A 24,435-nucleotide genomic window follows, 5' to 3' on the forward strand; every position below is an offset into this window, starting at 1 on the left:
GTGAACATAGTCCAAAGGGCCAACTACTCCAGAACAGCGATGGTTCCCTTGGATTTAAGCTGGAATAAAGTATCAAGTGTTGTTATTATGATGAAACACTGCAAAATTAATAAACCTTCTAGTAAGTAAGAAATTATTTTTGTGAATTCTTTAATTTGAATAATTTTATAATTCAAAATATTTAATGCAATAAATTTTTTTTAGTATCTTGACATTTGCTATGAGAAAGACTAAATGTATATCATATCTGACCGCTGATACGAAAACAAGTGTTAATTGGAAGCATTTCTTTTGGCTTGACATTTTATTTAATATGCATTATAGACTTTTGTCCCAATGTCATTCAACAGATCACATAGATAATCTTATTTTAAGGAGCAAAGGTGAGGTCCTCCTGAAGTACTCCTAAAACTCTAATGCATTTAAACATCTTAGTGTTAAAATGCATCAAATGAATCTTGCATCAGTTCCATATGTCAACATATTTCTGTTTGTGTTTTTGCTTGAAATATTGATCTAGTTGGGTGACAGGGTGGAGATACCCCTGTAGCAGAGGAGGTGTAAGGCGCTCCTTCCCTCTGCTAGCCTGCAGGTCACCCTTGGGCAAGGTGTAGCACCTACTTAGCCCTCCTTTCCCCCACACCCCCCCAAATCAGGGTCACGTGAAACCATGGGAGCACGAGGTGGTTGGCCGGATGAACAGCTGGTGCAGATTACAAGTGCTGATTATGTGACCACTGACACCAGGCAGACAATCTCTGAAGAGTATTGATACTGGCTGGGGTCACCCATCTTCTAATGGCACTGCCCAGAAGAAGACAATGGCAAACCACTTGTGTAGAAAATTTGGCAGCAATAATCATGTCATGGAAAGAACATGTTCACCCATGTCATACAACGCAGCGCATAACAAGCAAACGATTGATCTAGTGCTTATTATTAACCTATCATCTGGGATAAATACTATTTTAAATGTTGAAACTATGAGGGTGCTGTTATTATTTAAATTAGTATAAGAGAATCCTTATGCCACATGGAGATATTGAAGATAATTCTTGTTGTCCTTTTTTTTTGGTTTTTGATGTTCACTGGTACTAAGGTTTTAAATTGTGCTGAAAAACTTCTGTTAGCAATGGTTTGCTTGAGATAAAGGATAATACTGTGTAATGCAGAGAGGAAATTGATAATACAGTATTAATACATTTGCAATGGTGAAGGAATTAAGAGAGATGGAGTTAATGCAAGGAAGTATTGTTGAGGTAAAGGATAAGTTAGGGTCTTACTGTTTGGCAGCCTTGATGTGTACTTTTCCAGTGGTTCTATTGTACTTCTTTGTTCTACCATGAATGCCTGCAAGAAAATGAATCCAAGTGGCGTATGGTGACGTGTGAACTTTGACGAAGGGTCTCGGCCCAAAACGTCGACAGTGCTTCTCCTTATAGATTCTGCCTGGCCTGCTGTGTTCCAACAGCATTTTGTGTCTGTTGAACTTTGGTAATAAGTCTACTTCGAACTTAATATTGAGTGGCATATTAGCACAAGGGGCTGAATAACATACTCCTGCTTCTACTGGCAGTGGGTGCACAGAAGGTGATCTGTTGATATGTTCCTTAGAAGTATTTGTACCAAAATATGCTTGTTTAAGTTACTACACAGTTTTCTAAAATATTTCTTGTCACTCTATATTTAAAATTGGTTTAATATTTTGGATTGCAGGTGTGCCAGCACCCAAATGCCAGGATGCGGGAGTGGGGAGCAGAAGCAGTCACCGCTCTAATCAAAGCCGGACTGTCGTTTAAACATGACCCTCCACTATCAGAGAACCAGGTTGGTTCAGTGTGCGAAAGACAGGAAATTTTTTAACTCAATCATTCAGGCATGCATCACACTTTTAGCTTAAAGGGATCTTGTATGTGCTCATGATGTTTCTGTTCACAGAGGGAAGCATACCAATCAGATCTTTAAATGAACCTTGCAGGAAATCCATTCTCATTACTGACATATCATTTCATGCACTAGCAAAACTGCAATTCCTGATGAAGGGTCTCATTCCAATGCACCAATTGTTTATTCACTTAAATGGATGGTGCCTGACCTGCTGAGTTACTCCAGCATTTATGTGTGTTACCCTGGATTTCCAGCATCTGCAGAATCTCTTGTACTTATGAAAGCTAAGAAGTTTAGGGACCCTTGGTGGATTGCAGATGATGAATTTTGTGTTCAGCCCTAATTGCTGCATTGTTTCATTGGCTACAAAACTGCAACTTTTGTGGTTTAGTTAGGTTTGACTATTCATTGCCTCAGCAGGTCAGGTCGCCTCTGTGGAATGAGAAACGGTTACTATTCCAGGTCAGAAACCTATCACCAGAGCTTTAACCTCCTGAGTGTTTCCTGCATTCTCTTCTTTTATTTGACGCTTGCTGATCAAGTTGCCAAAAGTTTGGACTAAAAATTAAGTAGTTTGAATTACACCAGAGTAGTTCATAAATTTAAATTTAAATAAATAAAACAGTTAGAAAAGTAGACAGATGTGATTAGCTGTTAATTGTGTTCTGCAATGTCATAGCAAATGATGCAGTTAGGGACAGCAAAAGGCAGACAAACTCTCCATTGGCAAAGAGGTAAGTATGAGGCCAGAGGATATTAGCAAAGGAATGGAGTTAAAACAGTTCAATATATAGACCACGTACAGACAAATGGGATTAGTTGTCAGTACAGACAGTGTGGACTGGGATCTAGAACCAAAGCCAGAGAGTGCTGGAGATACTCAAGCAGGCCAGGCTGCATCTGTGGGAAAAGATGCAGAGTTAACCTCTCAGGTTGGAGACTCTTTGTCAGAACTGAAAAGGAGAAAACGAGAGCTCGTAAGCTGCAGATGTTTGTGATTGGGTAAAACTGGGGAAGAAGCAGTAAACAAATTGATCTGGTCATTGTGTGAATGGGAGCAGTTAGAATGAATGTCAGGTTTATAATCACTGACATGTCATGAAATCTGTTTTGCAGCTGCAGTATAGTGTAACACAAAAAAGTTACTGTTAGTTACATTAAGAAAGATTTTAAAAATAGTGAAAAAAAATGATGAAAGTGGGAGTTATGAAATGCAGATCACTCAAGCGCCACAGAGAAGTACAGCACAGAAACAGGCCCTTTGGCCTATCTAGTCCATGCCATAAACAATTTAAACTGCCTACTTCCAATGACCTGCATTAGACCATAGCTCTCCATACCCCTACTATTCATGTACCTATCTAAACTTCTTTTAAACATTGAAATTGAGCTGACATGGACCACTTGTGCTGGCTGGCAGCTCATTCCACACACTCACAGCCCCCTGAGTAAAGAAGTTTCCCCTTGTGTTCCCCTTAAACCTTTCACCTTTAAGCCCTGGCATCTAGTTGTAGTCCCACTGAACCTCAGTGGAAAAAGCCTGCTTGCATTTACCCTATCTATCCCCTCATAATTTTGTATACCTCTGTCAAATCTCTCAGTCTTCTACATCCCAAAGAATACAGTCCTAACACAGTTCTTTGTACTCTTTCAATTTTGTTTACATCTTTCCTTTAAGTAAGTGACCAAATCTGCACACAGTACTCCAAATTAGGCCTCACCAATGTCTTATACAACTTCAACATAACATCCCATCTTCTATACTCAACACATTGATTTATGAAGGTCAATGTGGCAAAAGCTTTCTTTATGACCCTGCTTACCTGTGATGCCACTTTCAACGAATTATGTACCAGTATTCCCAGATCCCTTTCTTCTACCACGCTCTTCAGTGTCATATTATTCTCTGTGTAAGACCTTCCCAGGCTGGTCCTATCAAAGTGCAAAACCTTGGATTGTCTGCATTAAATTCCATCTGCCATTTGTCCAGCTGATGTAGATCTCTCTGCAGGCCATGATAGTCTTCCTCACTGTCCACTACAACCCCAGTCTTGGTGTCATCCACAAATTTCCTGATCCATTTAACTACAATATCATTTAGATTGTTGATATAGAAGACAAACAGCAAAGAACCCAGCACTGATACCTGTGGCACACCACTAGTCACATGCCTTCAGTCAGAGAGGCAACCCTCTACTATTACTCTATGTAGCTTATCTCACAAAGCCAATATCTAATCCAATTTATTACCTCATCCTGAATGCCAAGCATCTGAACCTTTTTGACCAGCCTCCCATGCAGGACCTTGTCAAATGCCTCATTAAAGTCCATGGTTTTATGTTTAGAGCCTTTTTGAAAACAGCAGAACAACATTGGCTATCCTCCAATCCTCTAGTACCTCTCTTGTCTCTAAAAATGTTTTATGTATCTTTGCTCGCACCCTGGCAATATCTGCACTTGCCTCCTGTAGGGTCTGAGGGAACACCTTGTCAGGCTCTGGGAATTTATCCACCCTGATTTGCCTCAGGGCAGCAGAAACCTCCTCCTCTGTAATCTGTACAGGGTCCATGCATTTGCTACCACTTTGTCTCACTTTGATAGTCTCTGTATCTGTCTTCCAAGTAAATAAGGGTGCAGGGAATGCATATGTTTTGGCTCCATTCAGATAACAAGTTTTGTCCTTAGCAATCCTTCTGCTCTTAACATTCCTGTAGAATCCCTTAGGATTCTCCTTCACCTTGTCTGCTCAAGCAACTTCATGCCTTAGCATTCCTTATATCTTCTCTTTCATTTCTTGTACTCATAAACACCTCATTGGTTCCTGCTTGCCTGTACCTGCTATGCAGCTCCTATGCATCTCCCTTTTTTTCTTTTAATCAGGGTCTCAATATCCCTTGAAAACTAAGGTTCCCTATACTAGTTATCTTTACCTTTTATTCTGACAGGCACATGCAAGCTTTGTACTCAAAATTTCAGTTTTCTAAGTACATCTTTGCCAGAAAACAGCTTGTCCCAATCCACACTAGCCAGATCATTCTGATACCATTAAAATTGGCCTTTCTCCAATTTAGACTCTCAATCCGCAGACCAAATATATCTTTTTGCATATTTACTTTGAAACTAATGGTATTGTGGTCACTAGATGCCAAGTGATCCCCTATACAAACTTATTTCACTTGCCCTGTCTCATTCCATAATATCAGGTTAGCAGAGAGGCAAGAAGAACTAGCTGAGCTAATGTCACAGATGGACAACGAATACAGACCAAGAAACCAAGTTAGCTGTAGTTGTAGAATTCAATATTGAGCCCAGAATCTACAAAATGAGGTGCTGCTCCTCAATACAGAATGCCACAGACTTGGGTCAGAGTGGCAGGCAAGGGAAGTTCAGGAATCATGAGTGATGGGTTGCCTGCAATTGTCCATTTAACAAATGTGCTAGCTGTTCTTATCTGTACTGTCTCTGACTGAGATACCAGAGGAAACATGATTGTAAAAGGACCTGTGCATCTGATGAGTACCTGTGCTACCTTCAGATGACAATATACTGAATTTATCCTTTACTTTGTGATTGAAAATGAGTTTGAGAAATTACAGGCTTCTCATTATTGATGACTGTGCCCAAAGATTGGGCGCCATGGTAGTGTAACTGTTAGCACGATGCTGTTACAGCTCGGGACGTACTAGAGCTCAGAGTTCAATTCCAGTGCCATTCTGTAAAGAGTACATCCTTTCTGTGGAATACGTAGGTTTTCTCTGGGTCCTCTGGTTTCCTCCCATGGTTCAAAGATGTACCGGGTAGAGTAATTGGTGGTTGTATATTGTCCAGTAATTAGACTAGGGTTAATCGGGTTTGTCGGGGTTTGCTGGGTCAGTATGAATTGAAGGGCTGGAAGGGCCTACTCTGCGCTGTATCGCTAAATAAAAAAAATAAATAATCCTGTCTTCTCTGTCTCCAGTTTGCTTGAGAAACTGGATTCCCTGACGGAGTCCAATTAGTTGATGGTTTGTTAGCTTTGTTTCCTCTCAATTGGACAGAGGCTGCAGTTGTTACTGTTGAATCCACTGAAGGAGCTGTCCAATATTGCACAGTCTGACATCCGACAGAAACAATTGGAGTGTGTACTCCAGATCCTGCAGAATGAAGGTGATAGCCTGGGACCCGGCTGGCCACTGGTGCTGGGTGTCATCGGAGCAATTCGAAATGACCAAGGGTGAGAAAACTTTTTCCATTGTTACATTGCTTCCATGTGTCCTGACTGTGGCCTACTATTCCAGACCATCCAAATTTGTATTTTAGGCACTGTCTTTTCAAAGTTGGACAGCTAAAGTGCACAGGTATTGTAGCTCTATTTATGATAGAAATCCATAGGGCTTTCCTGTAGCTATTGCTTACAACTATTATTTAAACTACAGTATGTGTGCCTCAAAAATAACATGCATTTTTCCGTTCTTGCTAAAAAAATTATAATTAATTTTATGAATACATTAGATAAAATCTACCATCTTTTGAATAATGTGATTGCTGTTCTAGTCCATGTGAGTTTAGCAGATAATTAATATTGAAAGTAATTTTTTATGCTTTTCCATTATGTAGTTTTTATTTTTAAAAAGAATCTAGAGTTTGGTCACCTGACCTATTTTGTGAAGCACCTCAGAATGTTTTACTGAATTAAAAACATTATATAAATACACATTGTTGAAAATCTCATTGATTTGAAATTACTCCTCGTTTTACTTCTGAAGCCTAACTTTTGCAGAGCGTGAGACTGATATAATGCTTTCTAATTCACAGCATGAGCTCTGCCTGTAGAGAGATGTAAATACAGTACCAATTTAATAACAGCAGGTTGTAATCTCTATTTTCATTGTCATGTAATATTCTCCGAACAATTCTTCCTCCCCGCCAATCTCAGAATAAAATTACCCTTTGGTAAAGAAAAGTTTTCTTTCTTTTTGTAGGGAATCTCTAATTCGCACAGCATTTCAGTGTTTACAGTTGGTGGTGACAGACTTTCTTCCCACAATGCCCAGCACCTGCCTTCAGATTGTCGTCGATGTAGCTGGAAGTTTTGGGCTTCAAAATCAGGAGCTGAATATTAGCTTGACGTCAATAGGTCTGCTGGTAAGTATCTAAATAATTCATTCTTTGTGGCATCATTGAACATTTTTGTTGCCATTGTTTGAAAGGTAGGTCAAATGTATTGAATATAGTGTAGTCAAAGTGGCATCTGAGCCACAACTGAACACCAGCTCTTTGAAGTGGGTGTACAGTGCAAGTCTACGAAATAAAACCACCATTGAGTGTTTGTACAGGATTTTCTTAAGGTGGCTAATGATATGGAACAACCAACATTTCTCTACTAAGACGATCTACTATGATTAAGTGGTAGGTTAGGATTAATTTTACCTGATTTTGATTGAAGGTAATAAATTATTCCAATCCCTGGCAGTAAATCTCATCACATTCATGAATGCTGAAGCAATTGATATTTAATGCAGGAGTCATAGAGACAAGAATCTGTTAATGATGCTAATAAGCCTTAGAGTTGCCACTTCCCTTTATGCAGAAATGTTATCATTCCTTTCCAGTGCATTAGAATATTGAGATCCGATGAATGTCTGGTTTAATGAGTATTGTTTCATATTCAGTCATTTTCATTGAAACTGAGGATTTTGAATTTATTTTTTGATTGGTGGAGGGGCAGGTAGTGTTGAGGATGCAGAAAGATTTAGACAGATTAGGTGAATGGGTAAAAAAGTGGCAAATGAAATATAATGTTGGATAATGCATGGTCATGCACTTTGGTAGTAGAAATAAATGTGTGGACTATTTTCTTAATGGGGAGAAAATTCAGGAATCTGGGATACAGAGGGACTTGGGAGTCCTTGTGCAGAACACCCTGAAGGTTAACTTGCAGGTTGAGTCGGTGGTGAGGAAGGCAAATGCCATATTAGCATTCATTTCAAGAGGTCTAGAATACAAGAGCAAGGATGTGATGCTGAGGCTTTATAAGGCACGGGTGAGGCCTCACCTTGAGTATTGTGAACAGTTTTGGGCCCCTCATCTTAGAAAAGGTGTGCTGGCATTGGAAAGTGTCCGAGGAGGTTCCAAGAATGAAAGGGTTATCATATGAGGAACATTTGATGGCTCTGGGTCTTTACTCGCTGGAATTCAGAAAAATGAGGGGGGATCTCATTGAAAACTTTCAAATGTTGAAAGACCTGGACAGAGTAGATGCAGAAAGGATGTTTTCCATGCTGGGAGAGCCTAGGATAAGAAGTCACAGCCTCAGGATAGAGGGATGCTCTTTCAAAACAGAGATGCAGAGAAATTTTGTTAGCCAAAGAATTTGTTGCCACATTCAGCTGTGCAGGCCAGGTCTTTGGGTGTATTTAAGGCAGAGATTGATAGGTTCTTGTTTGGGCATGGCATCAAAGGTTATGAGGAGAAGGCTGGGACCTGGGGTTGAGGAGGAGGAAAAAAAAGGATCAGCCATGACTCGATGGGCCATGTGGCCTAATTCTGCTCCTATGTCTTAGCTTATTTTCAGTTCATGTAAACAGAAGCTGTTGATCTGGTAAGGTTTTATACTTGCTTCTGGCCTGCAGTGGTTAGCTTCCAGTTTTACTGATGTCGTTTCCTATAGTACCATGCATATATCTATACTGCAGCTAGCGTACCAGAGACTTTTGCACAGTACTGTATTTGTCAATGTGGAGCAGAGAGCGAGTTTGTAAATCTGACGGGAGCAAAGGATGTTGGGAATAGCGAGGATGGAGCGGTGCAGGACGGGTGTGGGGCAGGTGACAGAGAAGGACTGCTGGGGCAGGGACGTTGTGGGTGCATATACACCCAGCCCTGAGACATCAAGCAAGGTCATTTGATTCCAAGCAACTGGTTTATTAATCATTACAGGATGTCTCTCTAGTGCTTCCTGCCTCTATCTCTATCGAATTTGTGTGTATGTAGATATTTTTTCTTATTTTCGTCTGCTGCTGCCGCAAAATGTGGTATTTCACGACATATGCCAATGATAATAATTCTGATTCTGTTATATGTTCTCTTCTGATGTTACAATCTATATTTAAAGAGGAAACAGTACTTATTTACTATGACCACTAATCCTTATTTAATAATCTTATTATTTTTCCAACATTTGTTACTTCTCCTTTCAGTGGAACATTTCAGACTACTTTTTCCAGCGAGGTGAAACCATTGAGAAAGAACTTGAGAAGGAAGAAGCTATGCTGCAGAAACAGGCCAAGGAAAAGGGAGTTCCTTTACATCGGCCGTTCCATCCTGCTCCACCGTTTGACTGCCTCTGGCTGTGCCTTTACTCCAAGCTGGGAGAGTTGTGTGTGGATCTCCGGCCAGCTGTGCGAAAGAGTGGGGGACAGACCTTGTTTTCCACAGTGGGTGCGCATGGGACATTGCTCCAGCACGCAACATGGCATACTGTATTGTGGAAGGTATTAGAAAATAAACAAATTCTTACACTTCTGCGTAGCTTCACAGGCCAAGAGAACCAGCTGACACCTTTACCCAAGTGTCCCAACTGAGCAGCAATCTCACACCTGAGTCCCATGCTTCACAGATCACAGCTTTGAGATTTGCAATTTTTTATTGTGGGCTTCACTGATGATAAACATAGCCCAGTCCATAACAGGCTCGTCAGTTCCCTCCATCTACTCCATCTTCATGGTGTGCAGCTTCAGGAAGTCAACCGATATTGTCAAGGGTGCCTGCGACCCTGGTCTTTCTCTTTTGTTTCTTCTACCTTCTGGGAAAAGATGCAGGAGCTTGAAAGTCCAGATATCCAGACTTAGAAATAGTTCCATCCCCACGGCTATCAGACTTCTGAACCAGTCACCTCTTTCACACCTGCTTCCCAGAGGTGCTATCACATTTTTGAAATCTTAATTCAAACTCTCTTGGTTATTCTATTATAGTTACTTAAATTTTTTTTTGCATTTCTTCAGTTTGCACTATTTTGCTGGTTTCTGCTTGTTGTATGTATTAGTACCATGTATACTCTTTAATCTACCAGTTTCATATGAATAAGGAATTTTGTTGCAACTAATCTAATCATTGCTTTCACCCATATTTGATTCCTACGCTACTGCTTACCCTTTCAGCCTTGCTTCATTTTGGAGTACTCCATATAATTCCCTGCTTGCTTACTGATCTAACACTTCTCTCCTAGTTTCTGTGCTCTCTTGTGCCTCTGATAGTCCATACTTTGAACTCTTACAAAAACCTTTGAACTACCTCACTGTTCAGTTCCTTCTCAGTTCTCCAAGATCAGTCTGTTCACTGCTTACAGAACATCAGCTGATGCCACTCCTTCATGTTTTGTTTAATTGTTAAATGAACATTCTGTTTTTTAAAAAAGGCCTATGGATGTTCAGCATTGAAATTTGCTTGTTTCCTTCATATATACTAAATTTTGGACTGTAATGTGATCTGAGGCAAAACTCAAAAAGGGAAAAATTACTTTAGTTCTTTGAGTAGGTCAAATGTCAAAAATTCTGCTTCCAAGTTCCATTGAATTTCAAATTCCAAGTTAATGTCTTTAGGGCATTGTTCCTTCTGCCCCGTTATTGCCTTCTTGGGAGTCTGATTTCCCATTGCCCTGACTGACAATATCACTCTGCTCCCTCAGATTTTCTAATTTTTTAAAATTATTTCAAACCAAATTATTCATCCTCAGTTTCTATCCCACATACAAACAACGACAACTTGCCTGCTCCTCCTCAAACTCAGACTGACATCTCTTCATACCCTTTGCCATGGCATGCTGCGACAATTGGTTGATTGAAAAAGAATGAAAAAATATCACTTGGTTTTCACGGTATACAGTAAGATGAGCCCAAATGTAAATCAATTAGCCTGTGGTTGGAAATTGCTTTAGAGGAGATTTTTTTTTCATCTTGAGGAAAATCTGTCCACTGGGGAAGTCTGTTAGTGTGAGACTGCTGGAGGCCAAAGTCTTGTGATTGGGGTCTATGTACAGTATGTGCACGGGTAGGAAGGAGGAGTGGAAACACGAGGAAATCTGCAGATGCTGGAAATTCAAGCAACACACACGAAATTCTGGAGGAACGCAGCAGGCCAGGCAGCATCTATAGGAAGAAGTACAGTCGACGTTTCGGGATGAGACTCTTCGTCAGGACTAACTGAAAGAAGAGATAGTAAGAGATTTGAAAGGGGGACGAGGAAATCCGAAATGATAGGAGAAGACTGGAGGGGGTGGGGTGAAGCTGAGAGCTGGAAAGCTGATTGGCAAAAAGGATACAGAGCTGGAGAGGGAGAGGATCATGGGATGGGAGGCCTAGGGAGAAAGAAAGAGGGAAGGGTGCACCAGAGGAAGATGGAGAGCAGGCAAGGAGTGATTGTGAGAGGGACAGAGAGAGAAAGAGAAGGGGGGGGGGGGGAAGAGAGATAAATAAATAAGGGATGGGGTAAGAAGGGAAGGGGTCATTAACGGGTTAGAAAATTAATGTTCATGCCATCAGTTTGGGGGCTGCCTAGACGGAATATAAGGTGTTATTCCTCCAACCTGAGTGTGGCTTCATCTTGACAGTAGAGGAGGCCATGGCTAGACCCTTTCTTTCTCCCTAGGCCTCCCATCCCATGATCCTCTCCCTCTCCAGCTCTGTATCCCTTTTGCCAATCAACTTTACAGCTTTTAGCTTCATCCCTCCCCGTCCTGTCTTCTCCTGTCATTTCCCCCTCACCCCACTACTTTCAAATCTCTTACTATCTCTTCTTTCGGTTAGTCCTGACGAAGGGTATCGGCCCGAAATGTTGACTGTATTTCTTCCTATAGATGCTGCAAGGAGGAATGGAGTTTGTGTTGTAGCTGTTGTTTTGCCACTAGGTATGTTCTGATTTGTTGTGTTCCACTTTGCTCTGCTGAGCATTGTGGGCATACTATGTCACTGCCGAAACATGCGGCAACAGTTTGCGGGCTGCCCCCAGCCTATCCTCGAGTGTGTTGGTTGTTAAGGCAAATGACACATTTCACTGCTTGTTTCAAAATACATGTGATAAATAAAGCTGAATGTGAATTTAAAAGAGCTTGTCACGTTGAACGGAAGTTGAATTTATAGATGGTTAGAGGTTTAAAAGATATTTGGATATGTACAATAATGGAGGGGGTTTACAGGAATATGGGCCAAATGTGGGCTAATGGGACTGGCTTAAATAGACATCTTAGTTGCCATAGGCAAGTTGGGTCGAGGGTCCTTTTCCATGCCATATAATTCTAATGAATAAAATAACCTTTTCTATGTGCTTATTGGTAGGCATAGATTTAGAGGTATAGATTGGTTCCGGTGAGATGGTAGCACGCTCTGACACAGCAGCTTCTAAGGGGCCAGCCAAAGATGTTATTGTCTTTCTTAAAACTTATTTTTTACAATCACAAGACCCTGCTGGACATTAACTTAAAGTACTGCAGGTCTACACCTTCAGCAAGCTGCTCACTGGCAGGGAAACTGAAGGAACTGGACGGTGCAAACCATGCTGCTGCTTACAAAAGAGGGAAGTTGGTGCTTGAATGTGGTGTGCAGGTCATTTTTCTTGTGATTGCAAGACCCTGTTGGACATTGGTAATGTGGTATGCTGCAAGTGAGATTCACTGTTTTATTGGTGAACAGCAGACGGTGGGAGGGCTGCACGGTCTCAGTTGTAGCCAGATCTAGAGCTCAAGCCATGGTGTCGCCTGTTGCTGCTGCCCAGGAGGGAGGCATCAGAGTCAGTGTGCACTAGGGTGCCAGTAGCATCAGTGCTGCCTCCAGTGTCTGCTCGGCAGAAGACCATGTACTGTGTTTGACTGCAGACTGCAGCAACATTCATGGACATAGGGATTTGGACTACAATACAGGTGTTCCCCCCCCCCCCACTTACAAAGGTAGAGCGTTCCTAGGAAACCTTTCTTAATCTGAAATGGCATAAAGCGAAGAACCATTAATTTACATGGAAAAAATTTCTGTGAAAGCAAAAATTCTTTTTGTAATGCGAAAACAGGTTACTAATGTAGGTCTTTTGTAAAAGCGAAGTGGTGTAAAGCAAACATTCATAAATCGGGACACTTGTATATTTTTTTGTGTGACTATTTTACTGCTGTCTTAAAAGTGCTGTATGTGCCTTGTGCTGTGTATGACTGTTGGTGCAGTGGCGGGGTCTCCCTGTGGCCATACACTTCAATTCCACAGACCACTCCCACTCCGACATGTCTGTTGTCCATGGCCTCCTCTACCGTCAAGATGAGGCCACACGCAGGTCGATGGAGCAATACCTTATCTCCCGCCTAGGTAGCCTCTTACCTGCAGGCACGAACATTCAACTCGCAGACCTCGGTTGATACCCCTGCCCCCTCTCACCCCCATCCCTATCTATTATTTTAGTCTGGTTCTCTTTCTCTCTCTTTTTCCCCCCCTCACTATAATCTCCCCCCAGCCCTACCTTTCTTTCTCTTTTATTTCCCATAATTCTCCACCTTCCGCCTAGCCCATTTCCCTCCAGCCTATCACTTCCTAGCTCTCTACTTTATCCCTCCCCCCACTTCTTATTCCTCCTCGACCATCCCATGTTACTTCACTCCTGATGAAGGGTTTCGGCCTGAAACGTCGTCACTACCTCCTCCCATAGATACCGTCTGGCCTGCTGAGTTCTGCCAGCATTTTGTGTTTGTTTTTTTTTATTTATTTCCAGCATCTGCAGATTCACTCATGATGACAGTTGGTGTTGTGTTTTTCAGTTTGGCCCCCCAGAGTAATGCTGTTTTGTTAGGCTGTATTCATGTATATTTATGGTTGAATGACAATTGAAATTGAACTAGATTGTACTGATATTGTTACATTAAGTACATTTTGAACTAAATTATGTTTACTTTGGGCTTGTACTAGGTTTTATTTCCCCTGTTGGATCGGGTAAGAGAATCTTCCACTACAGCAGACAAAGAGAAAATCGAATCTGGTGGTGGAAATATCCTCATTCATCACTCAAGAGACACCGCTGAGAAGCAATGGGCAGAGACTTGGGTTTTAACATTGGCAGGGGTGGCTAGAATCTTTAACACCAGGAGATACTTACTGCAGTCTTTAGGTAACCTTGTTCACCACTTCAAAGTCATGCTTTTAAAATGTAATGTTCTTTGCATTAATGGATGTTGAAATATCTGTAATGAATCTATATTGTTTTAATTTACAACAGGAGACTTTTCCAAAGCTTGGGATGTATTGTTGGATCACATCCAGTCTGCTGCACTGAGCAAGAACAGCGAAGTTTCTTTGGCTGCGCTAAAGAGTTGCCAAGAAATCTTACAGATTGTGACCCCTGTAAAGGAATGCGATAAGCCAGAAGGACTTGCCGGAGTTAACATGCTGCCTTTTGTGGGGCCTCTGATTCCAACGGGGCCTCCCAGAGTCCTGAACCGAAGTGACTCAGTGGGGGAAAGGCTAGGCCGGTACAATGCGGCTGAACTGAATGCTGCTGGAGATGAGATTGAGGATTCTGCCCTGTGGTGGGCTGCGTGGAACACCTGGTACAAAATAGGCTCAGAGAGCACCAAGCCACCAGCCACTTGTGATAAGCTATTCTTCATTCCAAGTCAGCCCTTCCTCACAGCACTCGTGCAGATCTTCCCAGCTCTGTATCAGCACATCAAGTCGGGCTTCAGCATGGAGGACCTCAGGAAGCTGGGTGTCATACTTCACGGTGCTGTATCAGTTCCTATCAGCTCTGATGCCTCCCCGTTCATTCTTCCGTCATACACTGAAGCGGTACTGACCAGTTTACAGGAAGCTGTGCTGGTAGCCCTGGATGTCCTTCAGAAGGTAACAACAGCTGATGTACCACCCGTTGTTACCACATTGTTGGAGCACGTGTTGTTGACCACAGTGGAACCACACGATACAAAGCAGTTGGCATGTTGGTTCACGGTGATCATGGATTGGGTTCAATTACCACCACAGTCTATAAGGAGTTTGTACATTCTCTCTGTGACCAAGTGGGTTTCCTCCACAATCCAGGTCAGGGTCAGTGAGTCGATGCATGTGATGTTGGTGCTGGAAGCCGCCCAGTACAATCCCCACTGATTTGATTTGACACAAACAACGCTTTTCGCTGTATGTTCAATGTTTCAATGTACATGAGGCAAAGCTAATCTTTATCAAATTGTTTCTTTCACCTACTTAACTAACATACAGAAGCCTGGAGTTCTGATTCAAACACACAAATTGAAAACCCACTATCACATCATTAAATAATAGTTTTGAAAGAAAAAAAATTATTGTCAGTAACTTTAAAAATGACATTTTTGCATTGAAGTTCAGGTCAGGCAGCATCTATATAGGGAACTGAACAGTCATTCAATGTCTCAGCCTAAGAACTGTCATGAGACCTAGGACCAGAATTAGGCCATTCAGCTCATCAGATCTGCTCCACCATTCCATCATAGTTGATTTATTATCCGTTTCAACCCCATTCTCCTACCTTTTTTCTGTAATCTTTGACACCCTCTTTAATCAAGAACGTATCATCCTCCTCCTTAAAAATACCCAGTGACTTGGCCTGCACAACTATTTGTGGTAATGAATTCCACACATTCACCATCCTCTCGCTAAAGAAATAGTTCTTAGCTCTGTTCGAAATTGACGTCCCTAAATTCTGAGGCTGTTCACTGGACTCCCCTACTATAGGACGAAAGATAGAGGGGAGATGACCAAATACAAAGGCTGAGATTAGGCTCCAGCAAGAGCTGGCTCTCTCCAGATTCCAGTATTTGCCGTCTCTTGTCCCCCTGTCAAGTTCACTGAGGGTGGCAGTGGCCAATATCAGAGGACATCCATTTAAGGTGAGCGGAACAAAGTTTAGCAGAAATGTCAGAGGTAGTTAATTTTTACAGTGGTGAGTGCCTGAAACACACTGTACATTTAAAAGACATGGATGAAATAAAAATGGAGGGTTGTGAGCTGTGTAGGGGGGAAGGGCTAAGATTGCTCGTGGGATAGGTTTATATAGGTCGGCACAACATCGTGGGCTAAAGGGTAGGTACCTTGCTGTACTGTTCTTTGATCAGTGCTCTAATTGCCTTTGCTAACACTTTCTGACCTGTTCATGATACTAAACCTAGTCAGAGCACTACAGCACAGAAGCAAGCCTTTCAGCCCATCTAGTCCATACCAAACTGTTATTCTGCCTAGACCTATTGACCACACCTGCATACCCCTCCTATCCATCTACCTACCCAAGCTTCTAACTATTGAAATTGACCCCACATCTACCACTTGCATTCCACTCTCACCACCCTCTGAGTGAAGAACCCTCAGTAACCCCTTAAATGCTTCACCTTTCACCCTTAACCTATGACCTCCAGTTCTAGTCTCACCCAAGAGTAGAAAAAGCCTGCTTGCATTTACCTTATCTATATCCCTCATAATTTTGTATACCTCTATCAAATCTCCCATCATTGTTCTAGACTCCAGTGAATAAAATCCTGACCTATTCAACCTTCCCTTATAACTCAGGTCCTCAAGTCCTGGCACTCATTCAATCTTATTAATATCTTTTCCTGTAGGTAAGTGACCAGAAATGCACGCAATACTCCAAATTAGGCCTCACCAACCTCTTGCACATAATATCTGAGCCCTATACTCAATAAGCAAACTCGAGGATATCTGCGGATGCTGGAAATTCAAACAACACACACAAAATGCTAATGGAACACAGCAAGCCTGGCAGCATCTATAGGGAGAAGCGCTGTCGACGTTTCGGGCCGAGACCCTTCTCAGCCCAAAACGTCGACAGCACTTCTCCCTATAGATGCTGCCTGGCCTGCTGTGTTCCACCTATACTCAATATTTTGATTTTAAAGTGAAGCCAACTCTGAACTGATGTCCTAGTTGAAGAGTAAGAGTTTCATTTATCTATTTATTTATTGAGATACAGAGCTGAATAGGCCCTCTGGCCCTTTGAGCCATGCCACCCAGCAACCCCCAGTTTAACCCTAGCCGAATCATGGGACAGTTTACAATCACCATTTAACCTACTAACCTACCCATTTTTGGACTGGGAGGAAACCAGAGCACCTGGAGAAAACCCTTACATTCAGCTGGTACAGTCTCCTTACAGATGACATCGGAAATGACCTCCCAACACCCCTGTAGTAGTGTTGTGCTAATTGCTATGCTACCATGGTGCCCAGTTGTTGCAAACAGCTGCAGAATATTATGTGAACAGTTCTGATTCAATGTCTTGCACTACCTCTTTTTCAGGAACAAGTAGGAATGGGCAATACTTCCTGCTTTACAGTGGTGCTCAGGGATTTAGTTAAAAGGAAAGCCAATCAGAGGATGACAAATTAATGAGATGGTGGGTTGAATTTCTTTTAACATTTTCCCAATCTTTCTTCCTCTGTGTAGGCAATTTGCATAGGACCAGAAGACATGCAGAACATGTACCCAGCAATCTTTGACCAGTTGCTTTCATTTGTTGAATTTTCCTGCAAGGCACCAACGTATGGAAAATTAGAAACAAAAAATATAGCAAATGCAAAGTTTAATCAGGTAAACAAGCAAATTCTTTCCTGTGGACAAACTTTTGTTTTATTATTTTAATGCAAGCTGATGATGTAGTGTTGAAATACATGTGGTTGCAACTATGAAAGTAATCCTGAGGTTTAATCTTATTTCTACAAATGAAACTTGGATCTTGGCAATGGTTATGACCTCAACAGAGGTATTTTTGTTTAATCTCATCATAAACAAGAGAAAATCTGCAGATGCTGGAAATCCAAGCAACACACAAAATGCCTGCTGAGTTCCTCCAGCATTTGTGTGTGTTGCTTTTTTTAATCTCACATACTTTGACTCAAAGCTGAACCTATTCACACTCAGCACACACTCAGTGGTCACTTTGTTAAGTAACCTGTACACCTTGTAGATGCAAATATTTAATCAGGCAATCGTGCCAGCAAATCAATGCTTAAAAGCATGCAGACAAGGTCAAGAGCTTTGGTTGTTGTTCAGACCAGACATCAGAATGGGAAAGAAATGTGATCTAAGTGATTTTGACCATGGAATGATTGTTGGTGCCAGAAAGGGTTGTTTGAGTATCTCAGAAACTCGATTGCCTGGGGTTTTCACACACAACAATCTCTAAAGCTTACAGAGAATAATGTGAGGTACAAAAAAAAATCCACTGAGCAGCAGTTCTGTGGGCCTGTTAATGAGAGCGGTCAGAAGAGAATGGCCAGACTGGTTCAAGCTGAGAGTAACTCAGATAACCACACGTTTCAACATGGTACGCAGAAAAGCATCTCTGAATGTACAACACGTTGAACCTTGAAGCAGATGGGCGACACAGCAGCAGAAGACCACGAATGTACACTCAAGGGACACTTTATAGGAGGCACCTAATGAAGTAGCCACTGAGTGTACATTGATGGAATTCTAAATGGTAACATGGGTAAGAAGAAGTGCCAATTCAGCTCATTAACCAAAACTTAATTTTAAACCTTTTGCAAATCAAGCACTTGCAGTGTGTAGCATGTATAAAGTTGTGCATTGCAGGAATTACAAATTGATGACCACTAGTCTGTACTGATTGGCTTATTTCAGTATAGAGGAAACTAGTATCTGTGGGTTAGGATGGGGAAAATATGGGTAAGGTTGCATTTACAGTCACTTCTGTAACTCAAGTTTATTGTCATCTGACTGCAACCAATTAACTCCTGTGCTTTCAATACCATTGCATGCATTTGAAACTGCTATTTGATTGTTTAGGTGGTATTTGAAACAAATCTATAATACTCTTAGCAATAAAGAACAGAGCATTTTTATGGGAAGTTATTAAACAATTCCTAGTGTAAATAAGCAAATACAGTGACCATAGGTCAGCCCAAAACTATAAGGCAAACCTGATACTGTGTAGTAAGTGAAATGGAAAAGAAGTGGGTGGGACGTGCTGTTGGACTTAGTATTTAGTACATAAAAGATTTGGTCAATATTCCCTACTAGAGATAGTCAGCAGTTTGATTTTGCATAATAATGTTACAATTTTACCAAACTTGGGAGCTCAAAGCTCGTTAGATAATTTTCTAAGTCATCACTGGTTTTCAATAGTTACTATCAAAATCTGAAAGCGTTAGAAAAATGCTCCAATGAATTTCCTGACAAACAATTATACTCATAACTTGGCATTGTTTTGACAAGAATACTGATTATAGACACTCTCATCTAATCATACAAAATAAAAGCAGTATTTATTACACTTTTAGTTACTTAATTGCAAGATTTTAGTGAAGAATTATTGCAGTATAAAGAGAAAAAATTATCCTTAACATTAATTAAAATTTCCCAGCTGAACCTCAAAGACAATTGCTTCCCTATGTTGACAGACAAAAGAGAAATTACGAGCATTAGCTATTTTTGCTTGACTTGTGACTGCAGAACATGATCCGCTGGTCTTTCTCTCACCTTCACTCCCAGTCTGCATTTAGTCTGTACGTTCACAGAAGTTGAGAGAGCCTTTGATACTAAAGGACCATTCATTCAGTTTGGAAAATAATTAAACTTAACCATTTTATTTAGCCAAATTTAATTAACTGAAATGCTATTGCATTGCCTGCAGTGACAGTGACAAGTTTACATTTTGAAGTGTTGATACTGATTATGATCTTCTTTTATTCCGTTGATGCTGCTTCTGTACCTGATGGATATGTAATAGATTCAGCTATTTGCTCCGGTAAGTTTCAAGCCTCCAGTAGGTTATTTTAATTTGACCCTGTTCAAACTGGCGTTAGATTATTCTAAATCGCATGGCAAGCTACACTTCAGTATACCATTAACACAACTCGTTGCTTCCTGGTTTTTCTGACTTAAAGCTGCAGTGTCCTTTTTCTTATGATCTATTTAAAATTCATTTCATGAATCTAAAATCAGGTCATGCTGTTAATTCTATGATTTTCCAGTTAATTCATGCTGTTAATAACTGGAAAAGAATGAAGTGTCTTCATGTTGAGGTGCGCATATTGAAGCGCTTACAATAAGGAATTTTTCAGCTGTACCCTAACTTGCCACAGTGTGTCTGAAAGTTAGTTACCCATTTGGTCCATACACGAGCTGATGGCTATTCTCTGGATGCCGCCCCTCTAAAAGTTAACTCTTTCAGTTTCAGTTGCTGTTAATGAGGCTGTCTGAATGGCCAAGAAGCTGCAGGAAGTCCATATGGATTCAAAAAAGGAGCCTTTCTTCACAGAGAAACAAGTATAGAACACAGACACAAGATTCTGCAGATTCTGCAAATCCAGAGTAATGCACACAAAATGCTGGAGGAACTATCAGGTCAGCAACAACTAGGGAAACAAATAAACAGTCAACATTTCAGATTGAGACCCTTTCATCAGGGCAGTCCTGTTAGAGGATCTCATCCTGAAAAGTCGACGCCATAGTTTATTTCTCTCCATAGGTCCTGCCTGACCTGAGTTCTTTTGACATTTTGTATGTGTTACATAGAGAACATAGAACGGTACAGCACAGGAAGGGGTCCTTTGGCCCACAGTGTCCGAGCAGACCATGACGCCAAGTTAAAATATACATCTACCTGCGTGTTGGTCCATATTCTTCAATTCCCTGCCCGTTCATGTGGTCAAAGTTTTTGTATCGGCTTACACCACTTCCCCGGCAGCTGATTCCAGGCAGGTCTGTCCTCAGCCTCTGACACTCCAAATTTGTCCATCTCGTCCCTATAGAGTACTCTTTAATCCGGGCAGCATTCTGCTGAACCTCTTCTGCAAGCTCTCCAAGGCCTGCACATCCTTTCTGTAATGTCGTGACCAGATCTACATGCAATACTCCAAGCAGTTAAGCTACTGTCAATAAACTTTAGATAGGGATTATATAGAACATTATAGGCCCTTCAGCCCATAATATTGTGCTGACCTTCTAACCTACTCCATGACCAACCTAACCCTTGCCTCCCATGTTGCCCTCCATTTTTCTTTCATCCATTTATCTTACATCTTAAATGTCCTAATGTATCTGATAGTACTACCAGCCCTGGCACTCTCCACTCTCTGTGTTTAAAAACAAAACAAACAAACAAACTAACTCTGACACTCCCCTAAACTTTTCTCCATTCACCTTAAATTTACGCCCCCTCATTTTAGCTATTGCTGCCCTGGGTAAAAGGTGCTGGCTGCCCACTCTGTCTATGCCTCTTATCATATAAAAGCTCTATCAAGTCACCCCGATCTTCCTTCACCCCAAAAAGAAAATCACTAGCTTGCTCAACCTCTCCTATAAGACATGCTCACTAATCCAGTAGCATTCTGGCAAATCTCTGCATCTCTTCTAAAGCTTCTACATCCTCCCTGTAATGAGGTAATGAGAACTGAGCATAATTCTCCAAGCTTCATGTAATATTACTTAAACAAGGGGTTGAGTAACAATATGAAGGTTTACTCTTGGTTCTGCAAACAATTCTGACTCAACTTAATCACTCTGAAATTTCTGAGTAAACCCGTTATTATTATTCATTTTCATCTTTGCATTTTACCTTTCTTTCGGGTATTGTTGCATTTGGGCTCTTATTCTTGTCCTCTAGTCCCCCATTTACTTTTCACATTTATCGAATAATGTTCCTGGTGTTGATCGGTGGGAAATTTTACCTGATTGGAAAGATGCCTTTTTGGTGCATTGTACTTGCTGTGTGACACATTTCTTGAGTTTCACACATGAAGAATGGCAAGTTGAGTAAAATGCTGTTCAATTTCATCTCACCAAAAAGTTGACAATCAGAGGGGAAAACTGGTTCTCAAAAAAAAAATGCAAGTTTCTGGAGTTAGGTGAACCTTTTAACAAACTTCCTTGATTGTATTAGTGTGTTTCATCATGAGAGCTTGGCACTTAGCTTCCTGGTCCAGTCTTTTGCTAGAAGAGTATAGCATAGGTACCTGGAGATGATGATGAGTTTGTATTCCTTGAAGTCTTCTGCCTGGTTGCTTCTTCAACTTTGGGACAAAAGGACATGGTGATGAGTATGTTGGCACATCCAACAAGCAGTGCTGTTATCTGTTCCTGAACCAAGTATACTGCTGATCATGTGGTCTCATGAACAGTTGAACTGCCAGAAGGTGTCTTTATGTAGCTGGCAACCATATGTTGCCCAGTCCCTTGTGCAGTCACCTCAAATGATCTTATTTACAGCCCTGTGCATTATGGTCATCATTATTCCACAGAGGAGGAGTTGAACTGGGGGAGGATCACTGCTGACATGTTTTCAGGTAGTTGAGGCTAAGTTGAAACAACAGGGTCTTGAGCAGAGCCCAATATGATGGTGTGCTCACAATGTGCTGCTAGGCAACAACTCATGGAGACCACGGTGGTCTTCCGCCTGTAAGGAAAGAGACCAGGTATGACTGGCCTCCTTACAGGCTACCAAGTGTTAAAACTTGATAGTCCAGCCCTTTGCTGAAAACTAAGAGTTTATCTGCACATATCTGAGGACCTTCTATAACTCAGCAACAGCAATGTTTAGGTCAGTGTTGTCTTTAAGTCAGGTGGCAAAACAGCTGTTATTAAACGCTACATAAAAGTTATCCTGATGATTGCTACGTACCAGTACTGTGGAGTCCAGTTAATTGGAACACATTGGGACTAGAGAATTTTGGCTCAATTAAGCAGCTGTCCCAATTAGCCAAAATGTTACGGAAGTAGTTTAAAAAGTATTAAAAGATAAACTACCCTTTAACTGAACAAGGTATGTATTTAAATTAAATACAGAGCAAGTTAGAACACTATCCATACATATTACAGCACTATAAAACTGAGTTAGTTTTCAATAGTTATCAACGGGGGAATCATCTGCCACATTCTTTTGATTGACTGTAAACGAATAAAATCAGAGCAGACACAGAGGCAGATAATGTTCATCCTTCATACAAAGCATTAGACGATTTCATCTTCCAATCTGCATTTTCATTGTAACATTCAATACGATTGTCAATACCTTCAAATTCTTTGTATTTCCTAACTTGTTGAAGTAGTGAACTCATTTCATTTTCACTCCTGGCCAGTCCTGGCTTCTCCAAGCTTGATTACTTGAAATTGGAGCAAGTTCTGAATTGTCTTACTGCTTATTTCTCACCAAGTTCAGTGAAGAAAATCACTTTTTTTGAATACAAACATACGTATTTAATGCTATTTTAAAACTGTTAGTTCTAGGCTTAGTGTAGTGTATAACAGCCATACAAGTGCACACATCTGACGCTAGTTAGAAATTATTCGGCAACAATCTATGGAATCTGAATTAAACGGCATAGTGTCTCAAGTAAATGGAGGGAATACCAGCTACTTTCTTGATTAGTTTTTGCTCTTTAAAAGTTGTCCCAAATAAGTGGCCGTCCCGATTAACCAATGGCCCAATTAACTGGAATCCACTGTAATTGAACCTGATTGTCTGTGCTAAATGCTGGTGATGGTTTTTACCTTCGGTTTTCAAAAGGCATTTTACAGCAAGGAATCCTAATGTATGCACAGTCCAAACCGCTTTGTATGTGTGTGATGCTGATCAATTCACTACATGGCTTTGTTGTGGAAAAATCAAGGCAGCACACAGTAGTAGTGGCTGGTGTAACGCTTTATGGTGGTAGCTGTAAGATCCCGTTTCAATTCCAGCTGCTGTCTATAAGGAGTTTGTACAATCTAACCATGGCCTCGTGGGTTTCCTCTAGGTGCTTCAACATTCCAGAGATGTATGGGCTAGGATTAGTAAGTTGTGGGCATCCTATGTTGGCAGGTGTGTGGAGAGACTTGGCGACTGCCCCCAGCACATCCTCTGACTATGTTGGTGGTTGACGTAAACAGTGCATTTCGTATATGTACTCCTGACAAATAATGTTGATCTTTAAATAATTTTTAAATATTAACTCCAGTGTAATTCCTTTCAGCATTTCAGTATCAGTATGGTCTAGATGTCAGCCATTATCTAGCATATTGTAGCGGTGTGCTACAAGCAGCGCTGAAATAACAACACACAGTCGGTGAGCTGCAGTTGCAAAAAAAAGGTTTATTCAAACTTCGCAGCCTCGCTTTAAATCCTTCCTGATCCCACCCTCCCCGGGCGGGAATGCTGCAGGAGGCGCGTATTCACAGTCCCGGATTTTTTCCCCTTGCTGGTGAAGCAGGCTTGGCGCCCACTTTGGGACCGGCCTCAATGCCGGCGCGCGCCACTTTGTGAGCCGGTTCGAGTGCGCTGGGAAGTAGGTCGCCACAATATCATCATTATATGCCTTGTCATTAGATGAGGGTGATCATGGTCTTTCCATGACCAGAATTGTTCTTGAAAAATCTTTCTAGAGTGGTTTGCCATTGCCTTCTTCTGGGCAGTGTCTTTACAAGATGGGTGACCCCAGCCATCATCAATACTCTTCAGAGATTGTCTGTCTAGCGTCACTGGTCACGTAACCAGGACTTGTGATGTGCACCAGCTGCTCATATGACCATTCACCAACTGCTCCCATGGCTTCACGTGACTGAT

General features: G+C 41.3%; 1 protein-coding gene across 2 annotated transcripts in view; it reads left to right on the plus strand.

Moving 5' to 3' along the window:
- The window catches only part of mon2 (MON2 homolog, regulator of endosome-to-Golgi trafficking), a 177,763-nt gene that overhangs the window by 127,232 nt on the left and 26,096 nt on the right, over positions 1 to 24,435 (plus strand). The window contains exons 21-28 of one of the 2 annotated variants that reach the window (XM_059977528.1): positions 1,717 to 1,827; positions 5,925 to 6,100; positions 6,849 to 7,011; positions 9,066 to 9,359; positions 13,803 to 14,001; positions 14,110 to 14,732; positions 17,319 to 17,462; positions 19,624 to 19,641. In XM_059977528.1, coding sequence (XP_059833511.1) covers positions 1,717 to 1,827; positions 5,925 to 6,100; positions 6,849 to 7,011; positions 9,066 to 9,359; positions 13,803 to 14,001; positions 14,110 to 14,732; positions 17,319 to 17,462; positions 19,624 to 19,641 — 1,728 coding nt within the window. The remainder of the gene's footprint in view (positions 1 to 1,716; positions 1,828 to 5,924; positions 6,101 to 6,848; positions 7,012 to 9,065; positions 9,360 to 13,802; positions 14,002 to 14,109; positions 14,733 to 17,318; positions 17,463 to 19,623; positions 19,642 to 24,435) is intronic. The other variant, XM_059977529.1, reaches the window with a different exon arrangement.

The sequence above is a fragment of the Hypanus sabinus genome, chromosome 8 (assembly GCF_030144855.1).
Source record: "Hypanus sabinus isolate sHypSab1 chromosome 8, sHypSab1.hap1, whole genome shotgun sequence".
Lineage (NCBI taxonomy): Eukaryota > Metazoa > Chordata > Chondrichthyes > Myliobatiformes > Dasyatidae > Hypanus > Hypanus sabinus.